This window comes from Acanthochromis polyacanthus, chromosome 5, assembly GCF_021347895.1.
Source record: "Acanthochromis polyacanthus isolate Apoly-LR-REF ecotype Palm Island chromosome 5, KAUST_Apoly_ChrSc, whole genome shotgun sequence".
NCBI lineage: Eukaryota > Metazoa > Chordata > Actinopteri > Pomacentridae > Acanthochromis > Acanthochromis polyacanthus.
Genome location: NC_067117.1, coordinates 34,427,120 through 34,452,246, shown reverse-complemented (window position 1 = coordinate 34,452,246; position 25,127 = coordinate 34,427,120). Strand labels below are relative to the sequence as shown.

Genomic DNA, 25,127 nt, shown 5'->3' with positions numbered 1-25,127 from the left:
AGTAACTATCGATCTCATTAATTTTTACACACAGATTTAGCACAGAGGTGAATCAACTCACAAAGAGTGAGTGTACTTGGCAAATTCTTGAAAAGTGGAGTGAATCAAACCAAAGCAACAACTGCAGCTTGTTTAACTTTAGCTGTTCATCCATCCAGACTGCAGTTTGCCCCTCTGTCATGTTTTTTTCACACAGAAGGGAGGTCATAGTATTAAATGTCAACAGCAGCGTCCATCATTTCAAGACTGAACTCTGGAATCCTTGAGGTAAGCAGTGGTGCACTTGTTGGTTGGCATGCACCGAAGTTTAAACAAAATATAAATGTTTCAAGCACTTTTTGTTCACAGTTCAAATAAACTGACACATGGCTTGGTGTAAAACTGCCCTTAAGAGCAAAAAAGCAGAATTTGATGAATACATATTTTAAGTAAGTCATTCATAAAGCAACAAAAAAAGAGAAATGCATAACAAAAATCCCACTGTAATAATATCATCCACAACAACATCCCAAAGGGAACATCTTACTTTACCAGAAATCTGGGATGCAAAATTATCAGTCTTGGCACACAATCTTATCCGCTTGTGAAACCCTAAAGCCTAGGTCCACAGAAGGATAAGGGGAATTTGCTTTCTGATCAATCTGCACGCACTGATGCCTACGATGCCAAAGGGCCCGACTGGCTGTATGCCACAGTCAGGCCTGTTTATAATAACCAATCTTAACCCTGTTCAAAGAAAAGCTTTAAAAGAATTCCAAGATCACATAAACACATGTGCAGTCAATAGCTTATTGTGCTAAGCCAACAACAATGCAGAATCTAGTTGAGAAAAAAATTGAAATAAAATCAAACACAAAATTGGACTTGTAATTCCAATAGATTCATGAAGCAGTGACTGGGAAGCAACAAAGGAGATTTGTGCTGTGGGTCATTAGCATGTTCTATATATCAGGATTAGAGATTCTCTTCACCTGACTGACTCCAGCTGCCTGGAGATCAGGACCGTCCACAGGCAAATCTTGCCTGGGACATGGCTCATTTTTTGCTGCATAGTTGGATAAGGATGTTGGATGTTGGTGCCTGCTTAACCTTAGTCATTCATAAACAAATTTACATCTTAGTTTATTCATTTTGGTGTCAAGTTTATTTGCCTTAGTCAGGACCGCCTTGACTGCACATGTGTACCAGTGTCTTGATACTTCATTTTATTAAAACCCCATGCACTTACCCCAGGCGATCCTACCTGGAATCCTTGCACAGTGATTCGCACTGTGTCCCCTACCTTTGCCCTACTGGGGGACATCAAGAGTTTAGGACCCTTAGGAGCAGCTGCAAAGAGAAGAAAAAACCCCACAAAGAGACAAAGGTCATCGTACTGAGCATGGAAAACTAATCCTGCCGGACACCTGTTTTGTCGCAGAGGGAGAGAGACAAATACAATTTCCTGTAAATTAAGGTCACGGGGCGAGAGGCGAGGGACCTGCAGGTTCTTTCATCCAAAGGACTGTGCTGGATTTATTCCCCTTTGGAGAGAAAAGGAACTAAATTGGGTAGATGCTCATTACTAGAGGAGAATGGGAGTGCAACGGGTGGAGTGTGGAGGCAGTGAGATAAGGGACACTCGGAGAGCTAATTCCCTTGTCTTGGTGTGGACAGCAGCCCCCAGATGGCTTTCATTGGACCATCTAAAACAATGGGGCGTGAGTAGGAGAGGGAGCAGGCAGATTCTCATGTTATGAAATTGTGAGGGGACAGTGATTGTCCTGTGCATGTTGTGTTGAGATAAAATGAGTGATTTGCATAATGTTATAAAGAGGTAAGTCATTTCATTACAGCTAAACTGCACAGTACACTGCATTAGGCCAGGATGAGCAGGTTCTACATGACTTGTGATGATTAACAATTCCCCTAAAGATAACTGCTTTGCACGCTGTGTGGCTCCATATGTTAAACAATTGGAGTGAGCAGCACATGCGATGAGGCTCAAGTTAAGGGCATCCTATCAGTAATGGCTGAACACCCTAGGTATTCTACAGTTAATCTGGTTTGAACTCTTAATATAAATCATGCTGAGCATTTGTTTTCATTGATGAGCTAAACTAAAGGATGAATAAATAAACAGACAAATGACCTAGGGTTTTAGCTATTAATCTGGCCACAAACTATCCACTGTGGCTAATGAATCACAGTGTTTTCTTAGGCAGTCATTGACTACAAGCCTGTATCAGACTAATGGATTAGGACTTACACTATCATATCTGTAAATAGGATTGTCCATGTACAACATCCCCTCTAGGGAACCTCATATAAAACGGAGGAAAAAGCCATTGAATTGCTTGAAATGGTTACAGAGAATTCATGTAATAAAAATGAGGGAAACAGGATATATTCACATTTTCTCAAAGATTTCAGCACCACTTGACAATTTGCTAGTCTGTGTAAAGTGATTTATTTGTCTGGAAAATCAATGCACAGCGGTACAAACTCATAGGAAGTCCAGAAATAAACTTTGGCAATGTTAACTGTCTTTTTTTAAGATCCAGGGAAAATGTTCACATATTTACACTGGCAACCCAACCGAAGACATCATGTGAGCAGTTTGACATGGGTAAGTGTTCCATCTCATGCCGAACATGGATGGCATTTCACAGGCTAGCTTTGGCATGACTGTGTGGAGCACTATCTTTCCCCTGCTACACACTAACGGAAGGGTATTTTTAAATACTGGTGTCGTGGCGTCACAGAGTTTGCAAGGCATATGGCTGGGAAAATGATGGCTGATTTCTGGGATTTGCTCCAACAGTGACAGTTGGCGTCCTACGTCACCACCTTTGATTAGGAGAGCATGCAGTGTGATCGACATGACACAGTCTGTCTCGGGTGAGGGCATCACAGGGGAACTGAGCCATGGTCTCATGAGACCCTCACCTAAGGCCCCAACTTCTTCAGTTTTCAAGTAAGAACCGTTATCACTTCAGCAGAGGTCAGAGAATACACATGCCCCCTGGAAAAACAACTGCGCACACTGCATCAGGTGTGCTTTAATACCAAGCCAAGACATCAACAGGTCTGCCCAGCTGCACAACAGACTTAAGCAATTGACGGGAACCTGTCGCATTAGCTGGGTGACTGGTTCTGCTGAAAAAGAGAAGCTGGAGAGGCATGCAACTGAATTTAAAAGGCCTGACTGACAGATGGACTGTTCTATCGTGTTGAATCAGACCCTGTGTAATGTCTTCACGGATTCAACTAACATGCTACTCTAGGTGACCCAAAACACAGAGATAAGGCAGACTGATGAATACAGAACTAAGCTGCAGGTGAACACAGACAAAAATAACATACAAGGCACACACCACAAATCTATATTCACACGGGCAAACAGACAAAGACATGCATAGAGAAATTCTAATTCAAATATCCACATATATGCATACACACACAATCTCCTGCAAATACACACATGCGCGCACACACAGAGATCACAGACGCTTTCCTGAAATTGAGCATCTGCTCTTTGATTATCACGGTCTGGCAAAGCAAAGACTGGGAGGTGTGAAGATGTCTGGATCTCTTCTCAGTGCTGCACACTGTCTGAAATATGAACTCCATCACTTGTCTAATGATGTTGAATAATAAACAGCCTACCTCACCTAAATCCAAAACAAAGAACTTCTTTTAATTATTAAGATGCACTGCTCAAGAATGAGCTGATGTCCATGAATACAATGAGGATCTCATAGAGGTGAAGCTCTGTTTTTAGACTCCTGAGGTGCAGCACCAGGTTCACTTCCATTTGAACGGTGAGCACAGAGCCATTTATGAATATTCATGAGGAGTGATACAACATTGGTCAATTGTCAGACTGTTGCTGTGTCTCTTGTGATGATATTAAATCTATGAAAGATTTATTACTTATGAGCACTGAAAAGATCTCCCTTTCATTTCCTGACCAAACACATCTGAGAGAAGCAAGAGGGTGTGCGTGTGTGAGTGCAATTATCCAGTTACAGCTACATAATATAAATGAATTGGGTATGTAAGTGATGGGAAACCTTAGATGAGCTGTTTTACAGTCATATTGAATAAGAGCTACGTGGTGCTGAAATACTTGAAAAAATTGTGTGCCATTTCATATATGTTATGAGCCAAATCAACATAACCTTGGACCTGAATCACAACCATATTACCTAAAAAAAATACTATTCCAATTCAAGAAGGATCCAGCCCCAAGGAGGACTGTGAGTGCTTTGAATTTCAAGTGTGCTCTAATTAGAATCAACAAATGCACATTTTCTGTTCTCTTTTCTTTAGCTGGTGGGGGAAAATGGATGTCTGGTGATGCTCCTTCCATCTTTTTAAAAGAACAAAGGTAGTGATAAATTAATGACTTCAAACACAGCAGAGAGAAAGGCTTGTCAAAACATTAGCGCCTTTGACATTTAGCATGAGTTTCACAGGGCCCATTCCCCTCAGGGTGTGTCATCTGTTTTATCAACAACATGTGAAAAAGGCAAAGAGCTGTTAGAATCCCTACTGCAATACTTTGTCTTGAAACGACAGATCATGACATTATAGCATCAACTCATGCTGCTGTCGCCCTCTTGCATATGATATAATATATTTCCATTCACTTGGGATATGAGGGTGACAGTTATTACATTTTGAAAGACAATTTTATGATACAAGATATTCCCATTTGAAAAAGTGACGATGCCAATTGTGACAATAAGGGCCAAAGGCCTTTTTTAGACACTGGATTATTTTAAAGGATAAGATTGGCAATATTTGATATTTCTCTTAATAACAGTGAATTCCATTAAAAGCCAAAAATAAATTGTCCCTACTGACAAATAATGTGTCAAAGCCTGATATAACATACATTATTTCTTTGTGTCTCAGACCTCTATTACTATCCAAAAACAAATAAATAAATAAAACACATCAAAGAGTTCCAATGTTGCTTTGATGATTAACATGGTCACTGTAATATATTTTGGTTCAATCTCTCATCCACCTTCCTGCTGCCATAAATACTCCACTGACTGCCTATACATACATACACAGCTGAAAATAGCACCAGACAAATGCATTTATCTTGTTGAGCAACACTGCAATTAAAAACTGCAAGTGTTTCTAAAACATGATCTATCTTAAAAATGAGACTTATCTCTTCAGCAGGAATCCTTAGGCTTAGGACTGAGATTCAAAACAATGGATCTTGATGTGGCAGTTTAAAAGCATTCACTGACAAGAATATATCCATATATTTATGTATGTGTGTGTGTGTGTGTGTGTGTGTGTGTGTGTGTGTGTGTGTGTGTGTGTGTGTGTGTGTGTGTATATATGGCATCTTACGTGGTAACATGTCCGTGGATTGTGTTTGATTCGGCTCTTATGATTAATATCTAGGCATTCTGGAGGTTAGGCCAGCGCTTTGACTCTTGTTTTTTGATCCATTCCTGAGCAGTTTTTGCTGTGTGGCAGGGTGCAATGTCCTGCTAACAACATTGATTAAACCTAAAGAGATGACCAATATCATTCATTTGTTCTGCCAGTAGTTTTAATGTTGTGTATAAATACTACTGTTCAAAAGTTTGGGGCCACCAAGACGATTTCATGTTTGCCATGAAAACCCACTCTTTTATTCAAGTGCTAGCATAATTGCACAAGGGTTTTCCAATCATCAGTTATCCTTTCAGCACTATTAGCTAACACAATGTACAGGAGTGATGGTTGCTGGAAATGTTCCTCTGTACCCCTATGCAGATATTCCATTAAAAATCTATCATTTCCAGATAAAATAGTCATTTATCACATTAACAATGTCTAATTCTGACTAATTTAATGTTATCGTCATTAAAAAAAGATTTTCTTTCAAAAATAAAGTGACACCAAACTTTTGAATGGTCTGTTTTAATTCAAACAATAGACGCCGAGTCCTTTGGCCTTTTCTACAAATAGTTTTCTAAAAAAGTTTACTCTCCTTGTCAGTCTGAGCTGAAAACGGATTTAAAAGGTACAACAGAAAGGAGTGTCCATTCTTCACTAATTGAGACTCTGTAGATATAACCTATTTACCCACATACATACAGGGATTCTGGCAAGAAGTCCTCTTGGCAGACAAACCGTGGGGAAATGAGACTTCAAAATCTAAAACTTCTGTTTCTTTTTTTCTCAAACAATAATTTGTAAGGGAATGATCTTAAAAGCAAGACTACTGTCAGTCTGGTGCAACAAGGTTGTTTGCCATCATCCCCCTCCAGTCACAAAGTTCAGATCCAAGGCATCTTTTATTTATTAATATTTGTATATGTTAATTTCCAAAATGTCAAGATATTACTTGGGGAAATGAAGTAAGGGACCTTTACTGTGTCACATTGACTTGTATAAATAAAATGTACTGATTGTGCTTTGGATTATGTATGTCAAACACTCTCTGATAATGATGGACCGCAGCTCAGACAAGAGAAAGCTGTGCTGTGCCTTGTTTGTGTGAGATTTTTGAAGCCTACATGTCATTTCATAAACCTATTAAAGACTTCCTGCTTCTAAATGACAATGCCAGTTTCTACAGATTGACTCACGGTGACCATATTTGCTCACATAGAAAATAGAAAATACAGGACATTTAATTAGATGAAAGGTGGTGAGATAAAACACTGACAGTGAGACACGGCGCAGCAAGCAAACACTCACCAGCCACAATCTCCTCATTCAGAATCTCTTTCTGCCTTCAACCATTGCTCGCATCTCGTGGAAGATATTGTCTCTGTTTATCATGTCAGGATTGTGAGGCTGGTTTCCAGGAGGACTATGCCAATGTATCGCCTTTGAAGTGTTAATAGGATGTGCTGGAAGCCATCTTTGTTTTTAGAATTAAAAAAAGACGAAGAATCCAAGTGCATGCGTCTCTCTTGGATAACACATTATTAAAACTTAATGCTAACTTTTTCCCTTAAAGTATTCCTCCGGTTTTCTGAAATCACTATCTGAGTCACTATTTCTTCTGCTTTGATAGTTTGCAGATGAACAAACAAATAATCCCAATGCAGTACTGTTTTTTTACTTGAAATAAAATGATGAAATGTAGAGGCTATACTTCAGTTTCAAAGTGTTATAGTGAAAAAGCTTAAAGGAGGTTTTTTATTGAAGTTCGAAGAAGGGCGGCAATCTCTGAGATCGTCTTTTCAGTGATATAACATTGGCCAGTGCGTCTAAATTCTCATTTGACTTCTCTAATTCAGGCTGACTTTTTCAATAACGGTACTGAGTTAACTCAATCTAGCAACAGACAGCTCGATGAATTACCCTGTCAGTCACTCGGAGTTTTGCATTCGCAGCTAAACTCGCAATCTGCTCAGCTGTAACACAATTAAGCGGCATCAAATGAAAATCAGTGTTGTTCTGAGTACATTTGCAAGGGAGACATAAGGAGGCCCAGTCGGTTTCCAAGTGTGGCAAGGGGATACAAGGAGACAGCAGGAGATTAAAAGGGAGAAGAAATGAGAAAAGGGTGTGAGTGCCGAGGTGGAGCGTTTTGGGCGGGAGGAGGAATAGAGGACAGATGAGGAAAAGGTGGTGGTGGGGAATGAGAGTAGCATGCAAAAACAACGAGTCAGACTGCATCTTCTCACCTAGAGTTACTTCTGTCTGCATGGGCATGGACAGTGCTGGGTGTTTGACTTCACAGCTGAACAGGGCATCATTATCTAGCTGAGGGTTGAGGGTCCAGGTGAGCCGGGCCTGCACCACCACAGAGCCGTCACTCTGGGGGATGTGAGTGTGGCTGAAGTAGTAGAGAGGGTCCGTGCTGTGGACCCAGCGGGGGAACTCCCGGCTGACCACTGTCTCTGGGATGACCTCTGTGGCAGGGCTGGGCTCTGACGCCTGCTGGCCCTGAGTGTGGACACGCTGGGGGCTCTCCGTGTACAGGTGGGCGGCTCGGCCCTCAGGGTCCAGCAGGGAGAGGGAGCGCTGCAGCTTGGTGTCATCGAGGTCCCTGCTGATGAGCGGCCGGGCTCCTCGCACCCCTGCCGCGCTGCTTCCCTGCTCGCCAGTCGAGGGTTGAGTGTAGGAGATCACCTCAATCAGCTCCCCATCACGCTTGAAGTACACCTTGGACAGAACGGGAAATATTTGAATAGTATTTAAACAGAGAAAGGATTCAAGAGTTTTTCAAGATCATAGAGTTTAAATTTGTACAATAACACCTTACAAAGGACAAATCTTAGAAAATTGGCAGAAAATTATTAAAAGTCAGCATCAGACATAATGAGGCAGACACCTTCAGCTGAAGTGCAGCGTACGTTGTGCAAGAGTGCAGTTATGCAGACCACCATTCAAAAGTTTGGAGCCACTTAGAAATGTCTTTGTTTTTAAAAGAAAATCCATTTTTTCAATGAAGATAACATTAAACTAATCATAAATCCAGTCAAGACACTGTTAATGTGGTAAATGACTATTCTAGCTGGAAACAGTTGATTTTTAATGGAATATCTCCATAGGGGTACAGAGGAACATTTTCAGCAACCATCACTCCCGTGTTCTAATGCTACATTGTGTTAACTAATAATAAATAATAATAATACATTTTATTTAAAGCGCCTTTCAAGGAACACAAGGACACTTTAAAAAGGAATAAAAAGCAACAATAAGAATTAAAAACTATACAATAAATATAACAATAACAAGAATAACACAAAGAACAACAAAGAGGTGTGACACCGTGAGGTTAGGATGATGGTCTTGAAAGGATAATTGATGATTAGAAAACTCTTGTGCAATTATATTAGCACACGAATAAAAGTGTAAGTTTTCATGGAAAACATGAAATTATCTGGGTGACTCCAAACTTCTGAATGGTGGTGTGTGTGAGTGTGTGTGTGTGTGTGTGTGTGTGTTCAGGTGGTGGCTGTGACCTAATGTCCCCACAACTATAGGAAAACCAAAAGAAATGTCATTTGTGGGGACCTCATTTGGGTCCCTATGAGGGGAAACAGTGTTTTCTTGGCCATGTTGTTGTTACTGAACAAAGTAAAAGTGCAAAAACGTTTCTTTAGGGTTAGCCATTGTTTTGGTTAGGGTTAGGGTTAGGGTTAGGGTTAGGGTTAGATATGAATGGGAGTTATTGGTAGATCCCCACAAGGATAGTAAAACACAGTGTGTGTGTGTGTGTGTGTGTGTGTGTGTGTGTGTGTGTGTGTGTATGTGTCTGCTTACATGTGTTATGTTTCTTCATACAACATATTTTTCCAAAACAAATATTTATGACTGTTGTAAACAATATGAAAGCAAACTATTGATATATGAAATCCAACTCTGATTCTCCTTTTGTTACTCCACCAAGGAGGAAGCCTCAGTGGAGTAATGTGACAATCGGCGTACATTTGTCTGTCTGTTTTTCTGTCTGTCTGTCTCTTTTGTGCTTTTTGTTTTGTTTACATTTTCATGTCCACTAACTCTTAAAGACTATATTTGGCTTTTCAGTTGCTAAATGTTCCACTGTGTTCACTATGTTTGGTGCTGACAGGCAAGAAGTAACAGACCCTTTTCATTGAAAATAGATGAAATGTGCTTAGTGAAAGCAATGCAAGCGAGCAAACCCACACTGTAAATCTGACTGCTCACAAAACCAAAACTCTGATAAAAAAAAAAAAAAAAGCTAAAATGCTCATTACTGTGGTAATTCTCCATGGGTTTGTCAGTACAAGCAACACCTTCCATATGATGATGATGTTTTTGTTGTTAATTGTTTCAAGTATTGATTGTGCACTTTTAAGAAATGATGTTAGAACTGACTGAGTGGCTGTTCCAGTTCTGTTCTGTTGTGTGCCAGTTCTCCAAAGAGGTGCCACTTAGAGGGGTTTCCCAGGATATTACAGGAGTTTCCTCACAATTCAACGAGTCTATTAACATCTCTGGCACTCTAATCTCCTGACAGGGAATTTATGCTCTCATTTTAGAACATAACCTCCAGATATTAGCACTGAAACAAGGTTTTACAGTCACTGCCGGGAGTATTGCTATTTTGAAAAACAGATCTGTCTTATTTGTGTTGTTGAAGAAAAACATTTTAATCCACAGCTCTTTTGGGGACATTTGGTCATTTGAATTCAATTTTATGATGGATATTTTGGATGGAGGGATATTTTATAATAAATACTGCAAGTCGCTGTACTGTATGTATTTAGTTCTTAAATACAGTTCTTTAAGCATAGCTCTGACATACCATCACCAAGGCTGATGCCTCAGGGCTACATTTACAATAGAGACCCGAGGCCACAATACACCTTCACCACGTTCTATGAAGAAGTATGCATATTAAAGTGGCACCATTTTATATATCCTTTGCATTTCAAGACTTTACTTAATCAATGGCAAATTCAGTTCAAATCAGCAGCATATTCACTTATAACAAACCTTAGTATCCTGTAGTGAAGGAAAGTATTTAAAATGCATATTTTTAGACTCAGATTACAAAAGGAGAGATGTAATCTGTGCGACAGAGACCTCTGAGTGTCATTCACTTTAACCTTTATTTGAGCAACTTTGACTTTAAATTACTGATGGATGGGCGCTGTCACTGTGGGCCCCATAGTTGCTGAGGTTATATTTGCTGGGACAGATGCAACATCATTATTACAAGCTGCGTTATGCTGCTGGGTTGTACCCTAGTATTTATAGCCAACTCTAAAAACTTTCTAATGCCTGCCATCAGAGCAGGCTGCTACACATCCACATGGGGCTGAGTACCCTTGCTCAAAGGCATTCAACACTACTGATTGGTTTCAGTACAACAGATAAAAAATTAACTACCCCTGTGACTTCCTCGTCAACGTGGTGCTCCTCCCTGTTCACCTTGAACTGGGCTGTGGCCCCATCTACCTGCACTACAGTTTCAGTGCAGACACAGGATTCAAAAACGCCTTTCTGTAGGACTTTCAAGACAATTTTGTTCTTCGAAAGTCAGTTTGTTGTTGGTGATGTGACAGGATCAGTTGAATCACAGCAGTACTATTTCACTGAACAAAATTTAAGTATTTCATTAGAGGACAAAACACGTTTGGAGTACTTGAAGAGGACTTTTTTTGCTGTTTTATTTACTTATGTTATTTTTATTTTATTTTATTTATTTCCATGGGGGCAGCACAGTGACTTGGTGTTAGCACCTTTGCCTTGCAGCTAGAAAATTGCATCCCGGACCTTCCTGGGATCTTTCTGCACGGAGCATGTTCTCCCTGTGCATGCATGGGTTTTCTCCAGGTTCTTGGGCTTCCTCCCACAGTCCAAAAACATGGCCAGGTTAATTGGTAACTCTAAATTGTCTGTAGGTGTGAATGTGAGTGTGATTGTTTGTCTCTATATGTAGCCCTGTGACAGACTGGTGACCTGTTCAGGGTGTCCCCTGCCTTCACCCTATGGCAGCTGGGATAGACTCCAGCCCCCCACAACTCTAATGAAGATTAAGCAGTGTATAGATAATGGATGGATGGATGGATAAATGGATGAATTTTAATTTTATTTTTTTTCCATCAACCCAGTCAAGCTTGATTGACTATTGGCTACATTCTGAATACTCACACTGGTGAAACAGTTGTTAAAATATGACAATACCTACAGGAGCAATTTCGGTTTAAGGCACATGTGCAGGCATGATACTGCTGTGAAAATTAAAAAAAAAAGAGAGAGAAAAATGCTAGTTTACCATCTGCACACACAGGTGCAAAATATGCTGTTACATTGCATTTCACTTCTGTGTTCACTTCTAATTAAGGTGCATGTAAGGCTGCAATTTGTGTCAGACAGTCAATACACAGACACTCAACCATTGTGCTTAGTCTGTAAAACACACAAATAACAGTTCTTCATATGTAGCATTTATTTTTACATCTGCTGCATGTTCTTGTGAATCCTTGGTTATAAACAATCTCTGAATGCATGGATCAAAGACGTGCAGACGAGCATAGTGTCTAAGGGTAAACTACAATTTACTTCCACGAGATTTTACCACGCGCATTCGATATCATCACCTTTTATCTGTTTAGCCCGTCTGCTGAGCCAGAGCTTACAAACTGACAGCACAATGGGAAGAAGAAACATCAACTGTATCCACAATGACCCCATTGCGTCTGCTGCTAACTCCTACAGCTACTCAACAACTTGCAAGAAGAAGAAGCTTTTTCACTGTGTATTGAAACACCTCATTAATTATCACAGCAGGTGGAGGGAGAATGGTGTGGATTACAAAGATCCGTGCACCTGTTCGGTAGCTTTTGTTGGACAAAATGGTGTGGGTACACAATAACACCTGTGCTGGCTATGGGTTGGCATAACAGGGAATTAATTCAGTAAGTCTGGATAACTGATTTGTTTCTGTAAACATTAACAGACAGGTTAATTTATTGGCATAAAAGGAATATTGATTAAACATCCACATGACTTAACACAGTACATAGAGCCCTGTGTTGCATTGGCTCTCAACAAGTCAGAAATAATATTTTATCGAGGTGTTACCTCCAGCAAAATATCAAGCATCAGTTTATCTATTCAGAGTGATCCCACTGTGACTAAATATCTTCCTTTGCCACCTGTCTGCTTGAGGTATAAGAAAAGGAATGAATGAATGTTTCATCAAAGATGTGAATGAAATGAATGACAGATATGTAGCTGCAGGGAGAGAATGAAGTGTTATTTCTGTGTCATTATCCCACAGTTCTGCTCCTTTTCATTTCCCATTTCATTACTAGCAAATCACACATAGAGTATGGATATGGGAGCACTGCAGGCAGAGATATAAATAGACTTATATGTATAAAGAAACTAGACAGGTAGAGGAGCTGAGTGACCTTGGCGTTTATAGATTGTTTGTAATGTTGTCTTGTACACACTGTAAAGTAATGCAATGGCTGGGGCCTTTCTGTGTGCCATTTGCATGCTCTTCTAGTTTTCTCTGGTTGCTCAAGCTTTCTCAAAAGTTCAGAGACATGCATGGCAGGCTACTTGGTGATTCTAAATTGGGCCTAGGTGTGAGAATGAGTGTGCCTGGTTGTTTGTCTCTATGCGTTTGCCCCAGGTGCACCCTGCCTTTCACCCTTTTAGCTGGGAAAGGCGCCATTCCTCCTGGTGACCCTCTATTTGATGAAGCAAGTATAGGAAATGGATGGATGGATTAATGATTATGATTTCAGACCAGCCATACCCCTTGTCAAGGCATTTTTCAGTGTTAAACACATGCTATTATCCTTTGCGGGACTGTTTTTCACTTGATAGATGGCATACTTTTGCCATGTCTGTGACTGACGCATCGGCAACTGCTGTGAGATACAATCAGCAGAATGTGCTGTCTTTAATGGAGTTCTAACGATCTCTATTGCTGTACAAAATAAATAAGTTGATGTGAACACTTTTAAAGAAATAATGAATTTTTCCAGCTCAAAAGTGCCAGCTTATAAGACATCATTTAATTAATGCCTGACAAATGTGACTTGGAAAATGCATTTTGATTTTTTAAAAATAGTTTTTCTAAAAGTGTTTCACAGCAGATAGCAGCCAAATAAGTAGGAGGAAAAAAACATCTGTGTAATAAAAGTCCTTACGTGATTCATGCTGCAACAAATGAGCCAACAGGAACCAGTATCTTAAATATTAAAATAAGTCAATCAATTCATCCTCAAATCTACGCACAATTAAAGAGACACCTGTCATCACTGCAGACTGGGTCTGTTTTCCTTTTATGCTGCCTACTAATTTGCTAAAAATCCCATTTCCATTTCCCACATTTCCTTGTTTGACAGGCAGAGATAAGAGAAAAAGACATCACTTCTTTCATTATGTTCAAATGAGAGAGCAAACACTGATTAATTTTCTACATGTGATTACAAAGCTGCCAAAATAACACCGAGGATGTCTCTCACTCGGATACATGTCTCCAATAAATTGTTGCATTTCACAAAGCGACATCTGCATTTTGGTTGGTTAGCGCTTTAGAAGAGTTGCTTCTCACCTGATTATCCTGCATTTATTGTGTGGTGACAAAAAGAAAAATCTTTTATTTATGCTGCGTGTTAAAATGAAATGGTTACCGAGAAGGTGATTGTCACATAACATACAATATCTTGTCTTTTAGGATGGCTTACAATACTAAATTTAAACTTTTAAAATCGCAGACATATCCTTCAAGGCACTTCCAAAAAGTATATGTGGAGGTTAGCAACTGTGTAGGACGAGGCACATAATAGATACACAGTCTGTAATCAAAACACCGCATTGTTAGGTAATACATTTTGCTGTCTTAGGATCTGGAAGGTAGTGCTCACTCTCATGTAAAAGATTTTTGAGTGTTTTTGGCATTGCACTTGTATTGTTCTCTTACAGACAGTGTTAGTGCACAGAATAAAGTGATTATCAATCACAGCTCTGTTATAAATCCCCAAATACTTCATAGTCCAATATATGCAGACAATGAATACAGACACAAACCACTTACTTCATTCTGAAATGAATTAGCACAGAAAAAAGGAGATGTAATTCTAAGCAGTAGCCCATACGCATTGCCAAGACAGTAGTGAAATTAAGCTGGGATGACATGAGAAGGCTTTTGCATTTCTCTGTGAATAGACATTGATGAAAGCACCTGCACTCTGCACCGTGCCAAGCTGCCCCCACCTCAACAACATCTCAAATCCAAAACCTTTTTAAAAATGTAACAATCGAGCATTGGTCCATATACACCTTTATGTTGCTGCAGTTAATCATGGCGGTGTCAAAAGGACAAGGTGGTAATTTTCATAGTGACAGAATGATTCAATGAGAGAGCAGAAGCAAGAGAAAAGGGGAGAGAAAGAGGAGGGAGGCTGTGAGAGGGATCCTGGCCATGACTTAATCAGCTTTCCTTCTTATTATTAACTGTCATTATCTTTCCTCTTTTCAATCAGTGCTTGCTTGTGCTCTGAGGATGTTCTAACAGTGGCACTGGGAAGCTATCATTGATATGTCACCAGCTTGTTTCACTGACATCAGATACCCACAGATCTTGAAACATAATGGCAGACACTTTAACCGCATGCAGTCCATTACATTCAGTTCTCTCGAAGCTGCACTGGGGGAATTTGGCATGTTGAGTGTCTTCTGAAAGTGGCGAAAAATCACAGTTTTGGAAAAAATGTGAACTTCAAGACACTGGATTTATGCAAGGAAGTAAACAACACGAATGTGATCATGTGTAAATATGAAGGATCTATTTCATAACTGCAAACTATAGATGACACAAAATACACTGCAATATTCTCTGCTAGGCTTCTTCATAGGACTTAGCCATTAATACATTTTGCAATGCGACTACGCCGCATAACGTATAAAGCACCTTATTATTTCAGTGACATCTGCAGAGAATGTGAGGCAGGTATAAAGAATACAGTTCATTACACCGCAGCATCATTATCACACAGTATTCTAATTGTACTAGCATGATGCCAAGGACATCGAAAACGCATATATTTTGAAACCACACATTAGAGAAACTGTAGAAACCTCGTCTACATTGCACAGGAACAAAAATCATTTCAGTGTTATTGGCTCTGCACATTTACATGTTTTTTTCAGCCCAAAGTTGACACTTGAAGAACCATGAAAAAAAGAACATAATCAGTCAGAAGATGAAACAGTAGGGGTCTCTTAAAACTGCTTTTAATATTAGTCTAACAAGATGTGCAACAGCAGTAGTGCTGGATGAAGTTCAACACTTTCAAATGTCTTGTCTACACTAAGCCACAATCATGTGTCACACATTACACTGAATGCTGGAAGGACACAGAATGATGTTGCATAGCAACAGGGGATATTTCTTCCTTTGAGGAAAGCCAAAGCAAATTTATCAGAACAAGTACAAAGCGTATAGCTTTGCTTATGACAAAAGAATTTTTGCACTGAATAAAGTGTGAAAAGCTCTTTAAGGTTTATTAATACAGTGAGATAAAGACAAGAATGCTGTGACCTCTGGTGCCGATGGTTTGATCAAAACAATGCCAAAGTAAAACTGTACAGCACGTCTCTAAGGTCTCGGCCTTAAGGATAATTTGTTCAGTCCATAAAGTCTCTTATGTCTCCTATAGAGATGCGAAATGTAATGCAGTTCTGAAAGCTTTATATACAGAAGCAGACGTTTGTCTCGCTGCTCTGGTCCCAATCATTTCTACACTCAACCTTTTAAAATGTTGCCACATTATTGTTTCAATCCATTAATTTCTGTCAAAATCCTTAAATACAACAGGTAAAAATAAAAATAAATAATCCAATGGTGTGAAAATCTGATGATGAGCGTGTGCAGTGTGAACACTGTGACTGTGTAGCTTCACTTTATAGCTTTGTTTTAATTACTTAAAGGGATTTTGGCTGATCTGCAGCTATTCTCATCTTTTCTATTCATTTTTGCCTTCACTCTCTTATTTACAACAGCCAAATTCTAAGTTTTGCCTGCCTTGAGAGGAAGATGTAAGGCTTTGCTTTTTAGCAGCAGGAAATAAAGCAACATTTTTGTGACTGGGAACATAAAAAGTGAATGAAATGACATTAAAATTACCTACTCCTTAAAACCTCTACTAAAAAATGTGTTTATGATAATGCATCAGCGGAGATGAATGTAAGAATAAAGTGGAAAAGAGGTTGCTCACTGTGATGTACTTACAGAGAATCATAACCCCAAATCTGCAGCTCCGCTCAGGCTTATGGAGCTTTATGGCAGGTTGCAGCTCATTGTTTCGCTGTCCGGCCTTCAACTTTACTTTTATGGTTCAGCTGAACCATTCTCATTGCGTTGTCCTCGGGTGCAGCAGGCAGCTGATTTCAGCTCTAAAATCTCAATACACACTACCTGCTCAGCACCAAATGGCAAAAGACAGCATGAACAACTGCCTGCTGAACATGGAGGAGTATTTAGCTCATAACTTTGCAAACAAATTCACAATATCAACAACAAGAAAATGCTGGTTATTACTTTTATTGTTGGCATTTTAGTTGTTTCACTGTTTACCCAGTGTCATGGCTGAAAATATGAAACAAACACAGGGCTGCAGGGCTGAAAATACATGAAATTAGCGCTATCCACTGCCTATGCACAAATATTAAAGGCAAGGCAGTCTTGATGTTTGGTGTGATAATGAAATTCACAGATTTCTGTCTAAAGAAATACTGTGGGTTATAAATGAGTACAGTTAGAGACAAAAATAATTCAATGTATGGAATACCACAGAATGGTCATATTTAGCAGCTGTTGCTAAATTCTTACAGTGATATGACATTGAAAATAGAGCTGACAACAGCTCATTTTCCAACAAGCCCTCGGGCAGTAACACCGTCAAAGACTAAATGAGTTTCATCAAAAAGCGAAGAGAGCGTCGTTTGAAGTTGCAGCCACGTAACTGGGCCAAAGCAGCAACACTCAAGCAAATATGTACAGACCTAATAATAAGGTTTTGTTATGCAGCGTGACCGTGGACAATAGCTTAAATAGAACAAATGGACACAGTTTAAATGTGATATTTGTGCTCATTCTTCAATTGTAATACTATGCAGGCAATGTATAAACTCGGAATAATGCCGCAAAAAAAATGTTTTGTCTTGCAGTTGTCCTTTAGACATCCTGCTATTAACCAACAGCTACAGGTTTAGCTTCGATTATTTCAAAAATGACAACTGCTTGGTATGCCGAGACATGACAAATCATTTTGTGGCATTTAACATTAAATACAGTTTCCTGCTGAACTAAACACATATCTCAAATGATGAAACTTATTTCAGGCCATTTAGATTTTTTTCCCCTTTTCTTTCATATTACGTGACTTCAGATGAGATTACAGCTACCTTTGCCAGAGTCTGGTGAGAGTGTTCTTTTAAAATGTCTTTGTCTTTTCACAAAACCTGTTGGAGACTGTTTTGCTGAGTTTTGATTTAGTCCAATAGTCCACAGCGACTTTGACAGGCCACGATCAACTCTCCACAGAGGCAATGCAACTTTCCAAGCTCAAAGTGTTTTCTTTCTTGGATGCCATGGATCAGTAGACTTGACTTTATTTATTCCATCAAACTATACAATTCCTTCCCCTTCTGCAGGAGGGATAGATAATCATTGGACTTATTTCCATGTGCAAAATCATCTGACTTTTCCTTAACAGTCTCACGATCTGTATTATCATTGATCCAGTGCAGTATCTGTTTACTTTCAGTACAATATATCTGTTTACTCCTACTTCCAGTTCACTTTCTGTTAATCTGTTTCTTGTTATTAGTCTACAGTTCTACAGTGCTATTTTATTTTATTTTACTTTATTTATTTTCATGGGGCTGCACAGTGGATTGGTGGTTAGTACTTTCGCCTTGCAGCTAGAAGATCCCTGTTTCCCATCTTGACCTTACCAGGATCTTTCTGCATCTTCTCCCTGTGCATGCGTGGGTTTTCTCGAGTACTCCGAATTCCTTCCACAGTCCAAAAACATGCTCAGGTTAATTGATTATTCTAAATTGTCTGTAGGTGAGAATGCGAGTGTGATTGTTTGTTTGTCGACGTAGTCCTTCCACAGACTGGTGACCTGTCCAGGTGTCCCTGCCTTCGCCCCAAGTGGGCTGGGAGAGGCTCCAGCCCCTCCTTGACCCTAGTGAGGATTAAGTGGTGTATAGAGAATGGATGGATGGATATTTATTTTTATTTATTTTTCTCAACACTATTCCTTATAGACCACGGGTCTGAGTGGATGCCGCATGTTTGATACTTTTACTCAAACAGCACCTACAAGCCAAAACCAACCAGACACAGGGTTCAATCCAGCCCATGGGACCATTTTCTAAAGTGCAAAAATTTTAAAAAAAAAATTTAAAAAATGCAAATATGAAATTTTTAAAAATAGTTTCAAGACCATGACAACTTGTTTTGATCATTAACTAAAATACTATATTGCTCATTGTTCTTTTGTAATTTGTGTCTCATTTTGATAATATTTTGTCTTGTTTTTTTGTCTTTTGTCTGACGTTTGTCGTTTGTCTCATGTGTTTGTCGTTTTGTGTTTCTTTTTTGTCTCACTTGTGTAGTTTTTCCATTTTTTGTCGCTTTGTAACTTTTCATCAAATTTTTTGTGTCTTTTTTGTTTTGTTTCATATCGTTTGTCTCATGTTTTGACATTTAGTTTCTCACTGTTGTCATTTTGTGTCTCGTTTTTGTAATATTTTTTCTTTTGGTTTTTGTCATGACTTTCGTTGTTTTGATCATAAAGTAAAACACTACGTATATCATTCAGTTCCAGATACCTGTGACTAAAAGCCTTTGTAGACACTCTGTGATCTGTAAGTTGTAATGTGTAAATGATCAACTGAGGCATAATGTTGTTGAAATTGAATTGTTCATGATGTTTTGGGAAGAGATAGTTCCCTAAATGATTTTCAGAATGTACTTTTTGGCACTTGAACAAAGGAAAAGAAATGGAGTTGTCGTTATTTATAGACTATTATGCTGCGATTTTACTGGTCCGGTCCACTTCAAATCAAATCAAATTGAGTTGAATGTGACCCTTGAACTAAACTGAGTTTGACACCCCTGACTTAGACACTTTATGCAAGCACTTATCATTTTGTACTTTGTATTCTTTTGATTTCTACTTTACTACTAACCTCTGTGTAATTGTGTATATTCCACTAACATTTATGTATTGTTTATTGTATTGTTCTCTGGCAAAACATTTTCCTCTGGGATGAATAAAGTTGATCTTATTTTATGTTATCTTGTTCTGGTGCAAACATTGTGCTAGTTTGCTATATGATGCAAGGCTAATAAACTAATCCATCCCCTCCTTTTCTTTTCTGGCCCACACAATGATATGCAAATCTAATTTAAATGAATTAATTCCATGTTATGAGTGCACTAGGAACCCGAAAGGCCCTTCACACTCATGGTACTTGAACATAGGTGTTTTCCCTTATAGAGCATAATTACACCTCTGCCCTGGACTATGTGGGTGTCTACAAACTGTGCTTAACTAACATCTGACACCCTTTTGTTTCATCTAGGTGTTTGCGCACCAATGCATGCTTGAAAAACAGCATACAGAGTTTGGTGACTTTAGTAAACTTCCAGTGCACTGTAGCTCTAGCAATCTTCAAACAGAATAACTGAGATCACTTTATGTGGGTGTGCAGGACTTTTAAAGTCTATCACAGTTTTTTTTTTTTCAGGTGGGTTATGGTCCACAGTGGTTAAACAGAATAGGTTCAAAAAGTCTCTTTGGAAACACAATGTGCTAATTTGAAGACGATGGTGATGTGACTTGTTATGTTGGGTGATGTTGCTGTGCTAGAGTTCCAGTACAAGTAATTTGGTTTCAAGACAATTCTGTATGGAAGCTGCTGGATTTCAGTGGTGACGAGGACAAATCACTGCGATAAAGGTTCAAAGATCAGTCAATTGTGGCTCAGGAAAACTAATTAAATCCATGTCCATTACTGCCACTTTTACTCTTTCTGTCAACAATCCTTCACCCTCAACACCCTTGAGCAAGTGGCTGACAGCTCAACTGTTTTCATTCTTTTCTATCTTTTAGGTTATAATGCTTTGTCTTACTGACGAGCATATTATTCTTCTTACACTGACAAGTTTATGTACCCTGTTAAATTTGTAATACTTGCAAAGCCTCTTTCACTGAATATTCCTCATCCTGTAAAATTCCTCCCTTTCTATTTCCTGACTGAACCAGAGCAATGCTCAGTCCACTAATCTTACTTAGCTTGCTTTACTGTGCTTCTCCCAGTAAATAATCTACTTCTAAGACTTCCATGCCTCTGACGTTTCTGCATTTTCTCGTATTGAATTATTCTATGAAATGGTAGAATTGTGGTAGTATATAAAACAGATTGTTCCTTTCCATTGCATTTGTACTTGGAAAGTCATTCTTGAGTGGTTAAGCTGCTGGAGTGACATTACTGTAAATTGTCTTTGCGGCAGATTCAATGTATTCCAAAACATTCCAAAACATTTCATTGTATCTTATGTCAAAGTTTTTCATCTGTAATCTGCTAGTACCATGGCAAACTGAGGAACGAAACTCTTTTCTGTTTCATCTCAAGTCAGTGACTTAATCGTTTGCCCGCTGCATCACCGACAGAGCTAATTATCGGCAGTGGGACTCGGCCACTGACACAGAGACAATCCAGGCTTTACTGACCAGCTGAAAAATTTCCGATCCCTTTTGTCTCCATTACGTGCTGGAGAAAAGGATCCAGCAGCGCCGAGCTTTAATGGCTTAAGGCTGCCTGTGAAATCACAACAGGGGAGAACCTCACTCATCACACCGTCAACCAGGAAGTACCTGAGAGACGGAAATCACATTCACCTTGTTTTCACCTCTCACTGGGCTCATAATTGCAGGAGATAGGTGTGCTCAGGGTCTGGAGTCCATTACCATACACCCATGGACGATGATTAATGACCCGGTGGGAACTAACAGCGAGCAGCTCCGCTCAAACAGCGTCCGTAAGCTCATATGCCACCAAACATCTGAGCATGCACTTCAGATATTTGCGAGTCCTTGTCTTGTACTTCAAAAAGTAGAGAAAAGAGTGTGAGACTCTGAAGTGTGTGTGTGCGCTGGTACATGCGCTCAACTGCATGCATGTGCACGCTGGTGTGTTACCAGATGTGTGTGGACCAGAGTGTACAGTGAAAACTCTGTGTGCAACCATTACTATCATGTCACTGCGATTAGATTAATTGTCCTTTGTGCGACAATCAATAACACTAATGTGTCTATTTCGGAAATCTGATGTTGCTTTTTTAATGACTTCATTACATGACAAACTTATTTATGGTGATCAGTCACAGGTCAGGCTGTAATGATGGTAAGAGCAGCACTCTGAGACAACCACTTTAGATTACTGCACTATCTGAAGTTCTAGTCATGGAGCAAATAATGCTGGATTTCTGTGAGAAGCACCAAGACCCAAAACTGTGCTGCTGTCTGCAGCTTTTGAAATTCAGTTTAAAGAGCATCTTTACTGAAATGTTAAAACCGTTTATAACTCCGAGCTGTCTGTGTACTGAATATAAGAAAAAAAAAGAATAAAAATTAAAAGAACTCGGCTGGCAACACACAACACAGTTTCTTTTCCTCTGTAAACAACAGGGATGTGTGTGCTGTAGGCAGGCCCCCAGTGAACAAACAGCATGGTGTATCTTCAGCAGCAACTCACCGATGGGGCTGGTTTTCCTCCCTTTGCAGTGCAGACGAGAGTGAAATTCTGGGCCTGGTATCGACTGAAAGGGGCTGGAGTGTTCTCTGCCACCACTGATATGTTGTTGGGAGGTGCTGTGGAGGACAGAGGGAAAGTTTTGAGAAACAATATTCTAATACATCGAATAGACACAAAATGAAACCTCAGACATTTGTAAACTGTTAGAAAGCACCCACTTTCACTTTCTTAGTGAATTCCAGGAGTTATTTTATGATGAAATGTCATCTTAAGGTTATACACGTAGGTGGAAACAACATTGGCAGCACTGACAGCAGAGTTAAGAGCAAGAAAGTGAGAGCAGAGAAAAATAAATGTTGCTCTGCCCTGATGTTTAAAATAAAATTGACTAAAACAAATTTAGAGACCCGCTTTATCTATTGACTGTATCTATTTTCAAAAGAAAGCGGGGACCTGCTGACAGAATCTCCACTTAAAATGGTAACTGAATGGTTGGAACAATATGTTCAAAACTCCCCGGGGCTCATGTGAGTCGGATGAGGCAGATAAGGTAGAAAATCTCATACATATCATATCACTAAGCCTCCATCGGGATCTCTCTAGGGATCCCAGCAAGTGTGTCATGGTAGTGTAAAGGGGAAACATGTGAGCAAGACTTCAGAGCATTACGGAGGAGCACTGGGAGGGGATAATGAATGTAAATCTCTCCCATCCCCCAGAAAATCAGCTGTTCAACATGCACCACTCCGGTCCTTGGATGGTGTCTTAAATATGAATGTGAATACTTCATGCAGCATATTGTAGTGGATTAAAGGAAAGATCAGCCAGCTAGTTTTACCCAACGACGCTGCGGCAGATGATGACGACCTGCACAAGGACCGGTTGAATTTTTATGGAGGACCGTTCAGTACAAGAGGCTCTTCTCACAACACGATGAGTTGTCTGTTCGGGTTTGTTGTTTTCAATATTCCTGCTAAACATACTACTTGCTTCATACTGATCTACACATTTCAGGCTTATGTAAGGCTTTATTGTTTCTAACATTCTTGTTGAACATACTGCTGCTGTTTTTAACATTCCTGATGAACACACTGCTGACTTAATACTGATTTACACATTGCTTAAGTGCTAATAAAAAGAGCTGTGTTGACCTGTGTAGATAAGAAGGTCACGAACATCATCTCACACTATGTGAATTGGGATGAACCGAAGAGGAAAAGAACCAGGTCAACAGAGGGCAAACTGCAGCAGCTTATGTTCACTATACACTAACAGTCATTGCTGACATACATCTATACATCCATAGATACATCCATACATCCATATACATATACATACATACATATATACATATATACATACACATACATGCATACATACATACACACACACACTGCACACTCACACACTCACTTAGTACTGAAGGCCACTCCATGTGATGAAGACTTCTTGTGAGAACAAAAGTTGGTGTTTTTAAGAACTGATAAAATATCCATGACTGGAGTTGGTGTGTCAGCTAGAAGTTGTGTTAATATCACATGACTGAGACATAAGTCAGCAGCTAATGATGAAGGGAAAATACACTAAGAAACATATGAATCATAATAGTGACAGACTCTTGTACCGCGTCTGGACCATCTGATTTGAGAATCGCGTGACATGAGGCTACGCACATGCCTGAGCTTAAACACAGCTTCTCTCCAACAGTTTGTGAACAATTAGATTGTTGCACATTCAAAGAAAAGATGCAGTGCACATTGAACTTCATCCACTCCTGGGAAGACAGCTACAGATTACCATTTTGTTGACTGTAGTCCTCTGACTAACCAGCCCGATCTCACGAGGATTCGTGAAACTGTCACGTAAATTTTTGTTTCGGTTTCGTGCGCACCAACACGATTTCGTCATGTTTTTCGTGCCGCTCACCACGAAATGCGCACCAATGTATTTTAAACGGCGGACTTTTCGTGCCACTCAGAACGTATTTCAAACGAATGGGTATATTATATTTTTAATGTAAAACCGTGGCGAATCCAACGCTATATTTTGCATGACATCGTCCCTAACCAAAACCCTAACCATAACCCTAACCATAACCCTAACCATAAGCCGGTGGTACACTTACCAATTTGCATAGGAATTTAAAGAATGTCCGATGGCCGCAAACGCGATCACACAAGCAGTATACGCCGATGGACAGCTTAGATCGTCATGAATCCGCCGGTATAAACCACTTTCAGATGTGATTACCACAGCGGGTTTCGTTGTGAGCAACACGAAAAACATTTCGTGGTGAGCGGCACGAAAAACATGACGAAATCGTGTTGGTGCGCACGAAACCGAAACAAAAATTTACGTGACAGTTTCACGAATCCCCGTGAGACCGGGTTGGACTAACGGTTCCTAATATCCAGCAACTTGGCATTGCAGAATAAACAACTTGAACTGAGATAAGCTGCTTGTCTTCTAACAACAAACGAACGCTCAACATGTCCATGTGTCTGATACAGTTACATGTCTTTTCTCCATGAGACTTTTCATGCACCACTGCACATAGGATTTGATAGACACCTGGCATATGATTTCCCTTCAGGTCTGGGATGTTTTACAATCATTTCAAAAAGCCTGTCATAAGGAGAAACATTTGCAAAACCTGTCGAGGACTGTGTAAGGGGAGACAACAATCCCTTCAGACACGATTTTCTGAATGCACAAGTCGCTCTTTAAAGCCAATAAGGCGACCAGAAAGGTCATGGAGGGAGCAGCGCCTTTTTTCATGCAGCAGTTTTATGTGTAAATCTATCAAGCGGTTTTAAACAGACATGCCACAGCAATTAATTGATTAAAAGCAGGTGGGGGCTGGCGAGAGGGGATTTAGCTGCTGGGCTGGGTACTTCTGT

The 25,127-nt window shown here is 39.7% G+C and overlaps 1 protein-coding gene across 2 annotated transcripts in view; it reads right to left on the bottom strand.

Annotated features, from left to right (window-relative positions):
* igsf21a (immunoglobin superfamily, member 21a) overlaps positions 1-25,127 on the bottom strand; it is a 188,064-nt gene that overhangs the window by 12,106 nt on the left and 150,831 nt on the right. Inside the window, exons 5-7 of one of the 2 annotated variants that reach the window (XM_022192610.2) lie at positions 22,228-22,343; positions 7,638-8,118; positions 1,229-1,329 (exon numbers count right to left, since the gene is read on the bottom strand). In XM_022192610.2, coding sequence (XP_022048302.1) covers positions 1,229-1,329; positions 7,638-8,118; positions 22,228-22,343 — 698 coding nt within the window. The remainder of the gene's footprint in view (positions 1-1,228; positions 1,330-7,637; positions 8,119-22,227; positions 22,344-25,127) is intronic. The other variant, XM_022192611.2, reaches the window with a different exon arrangement.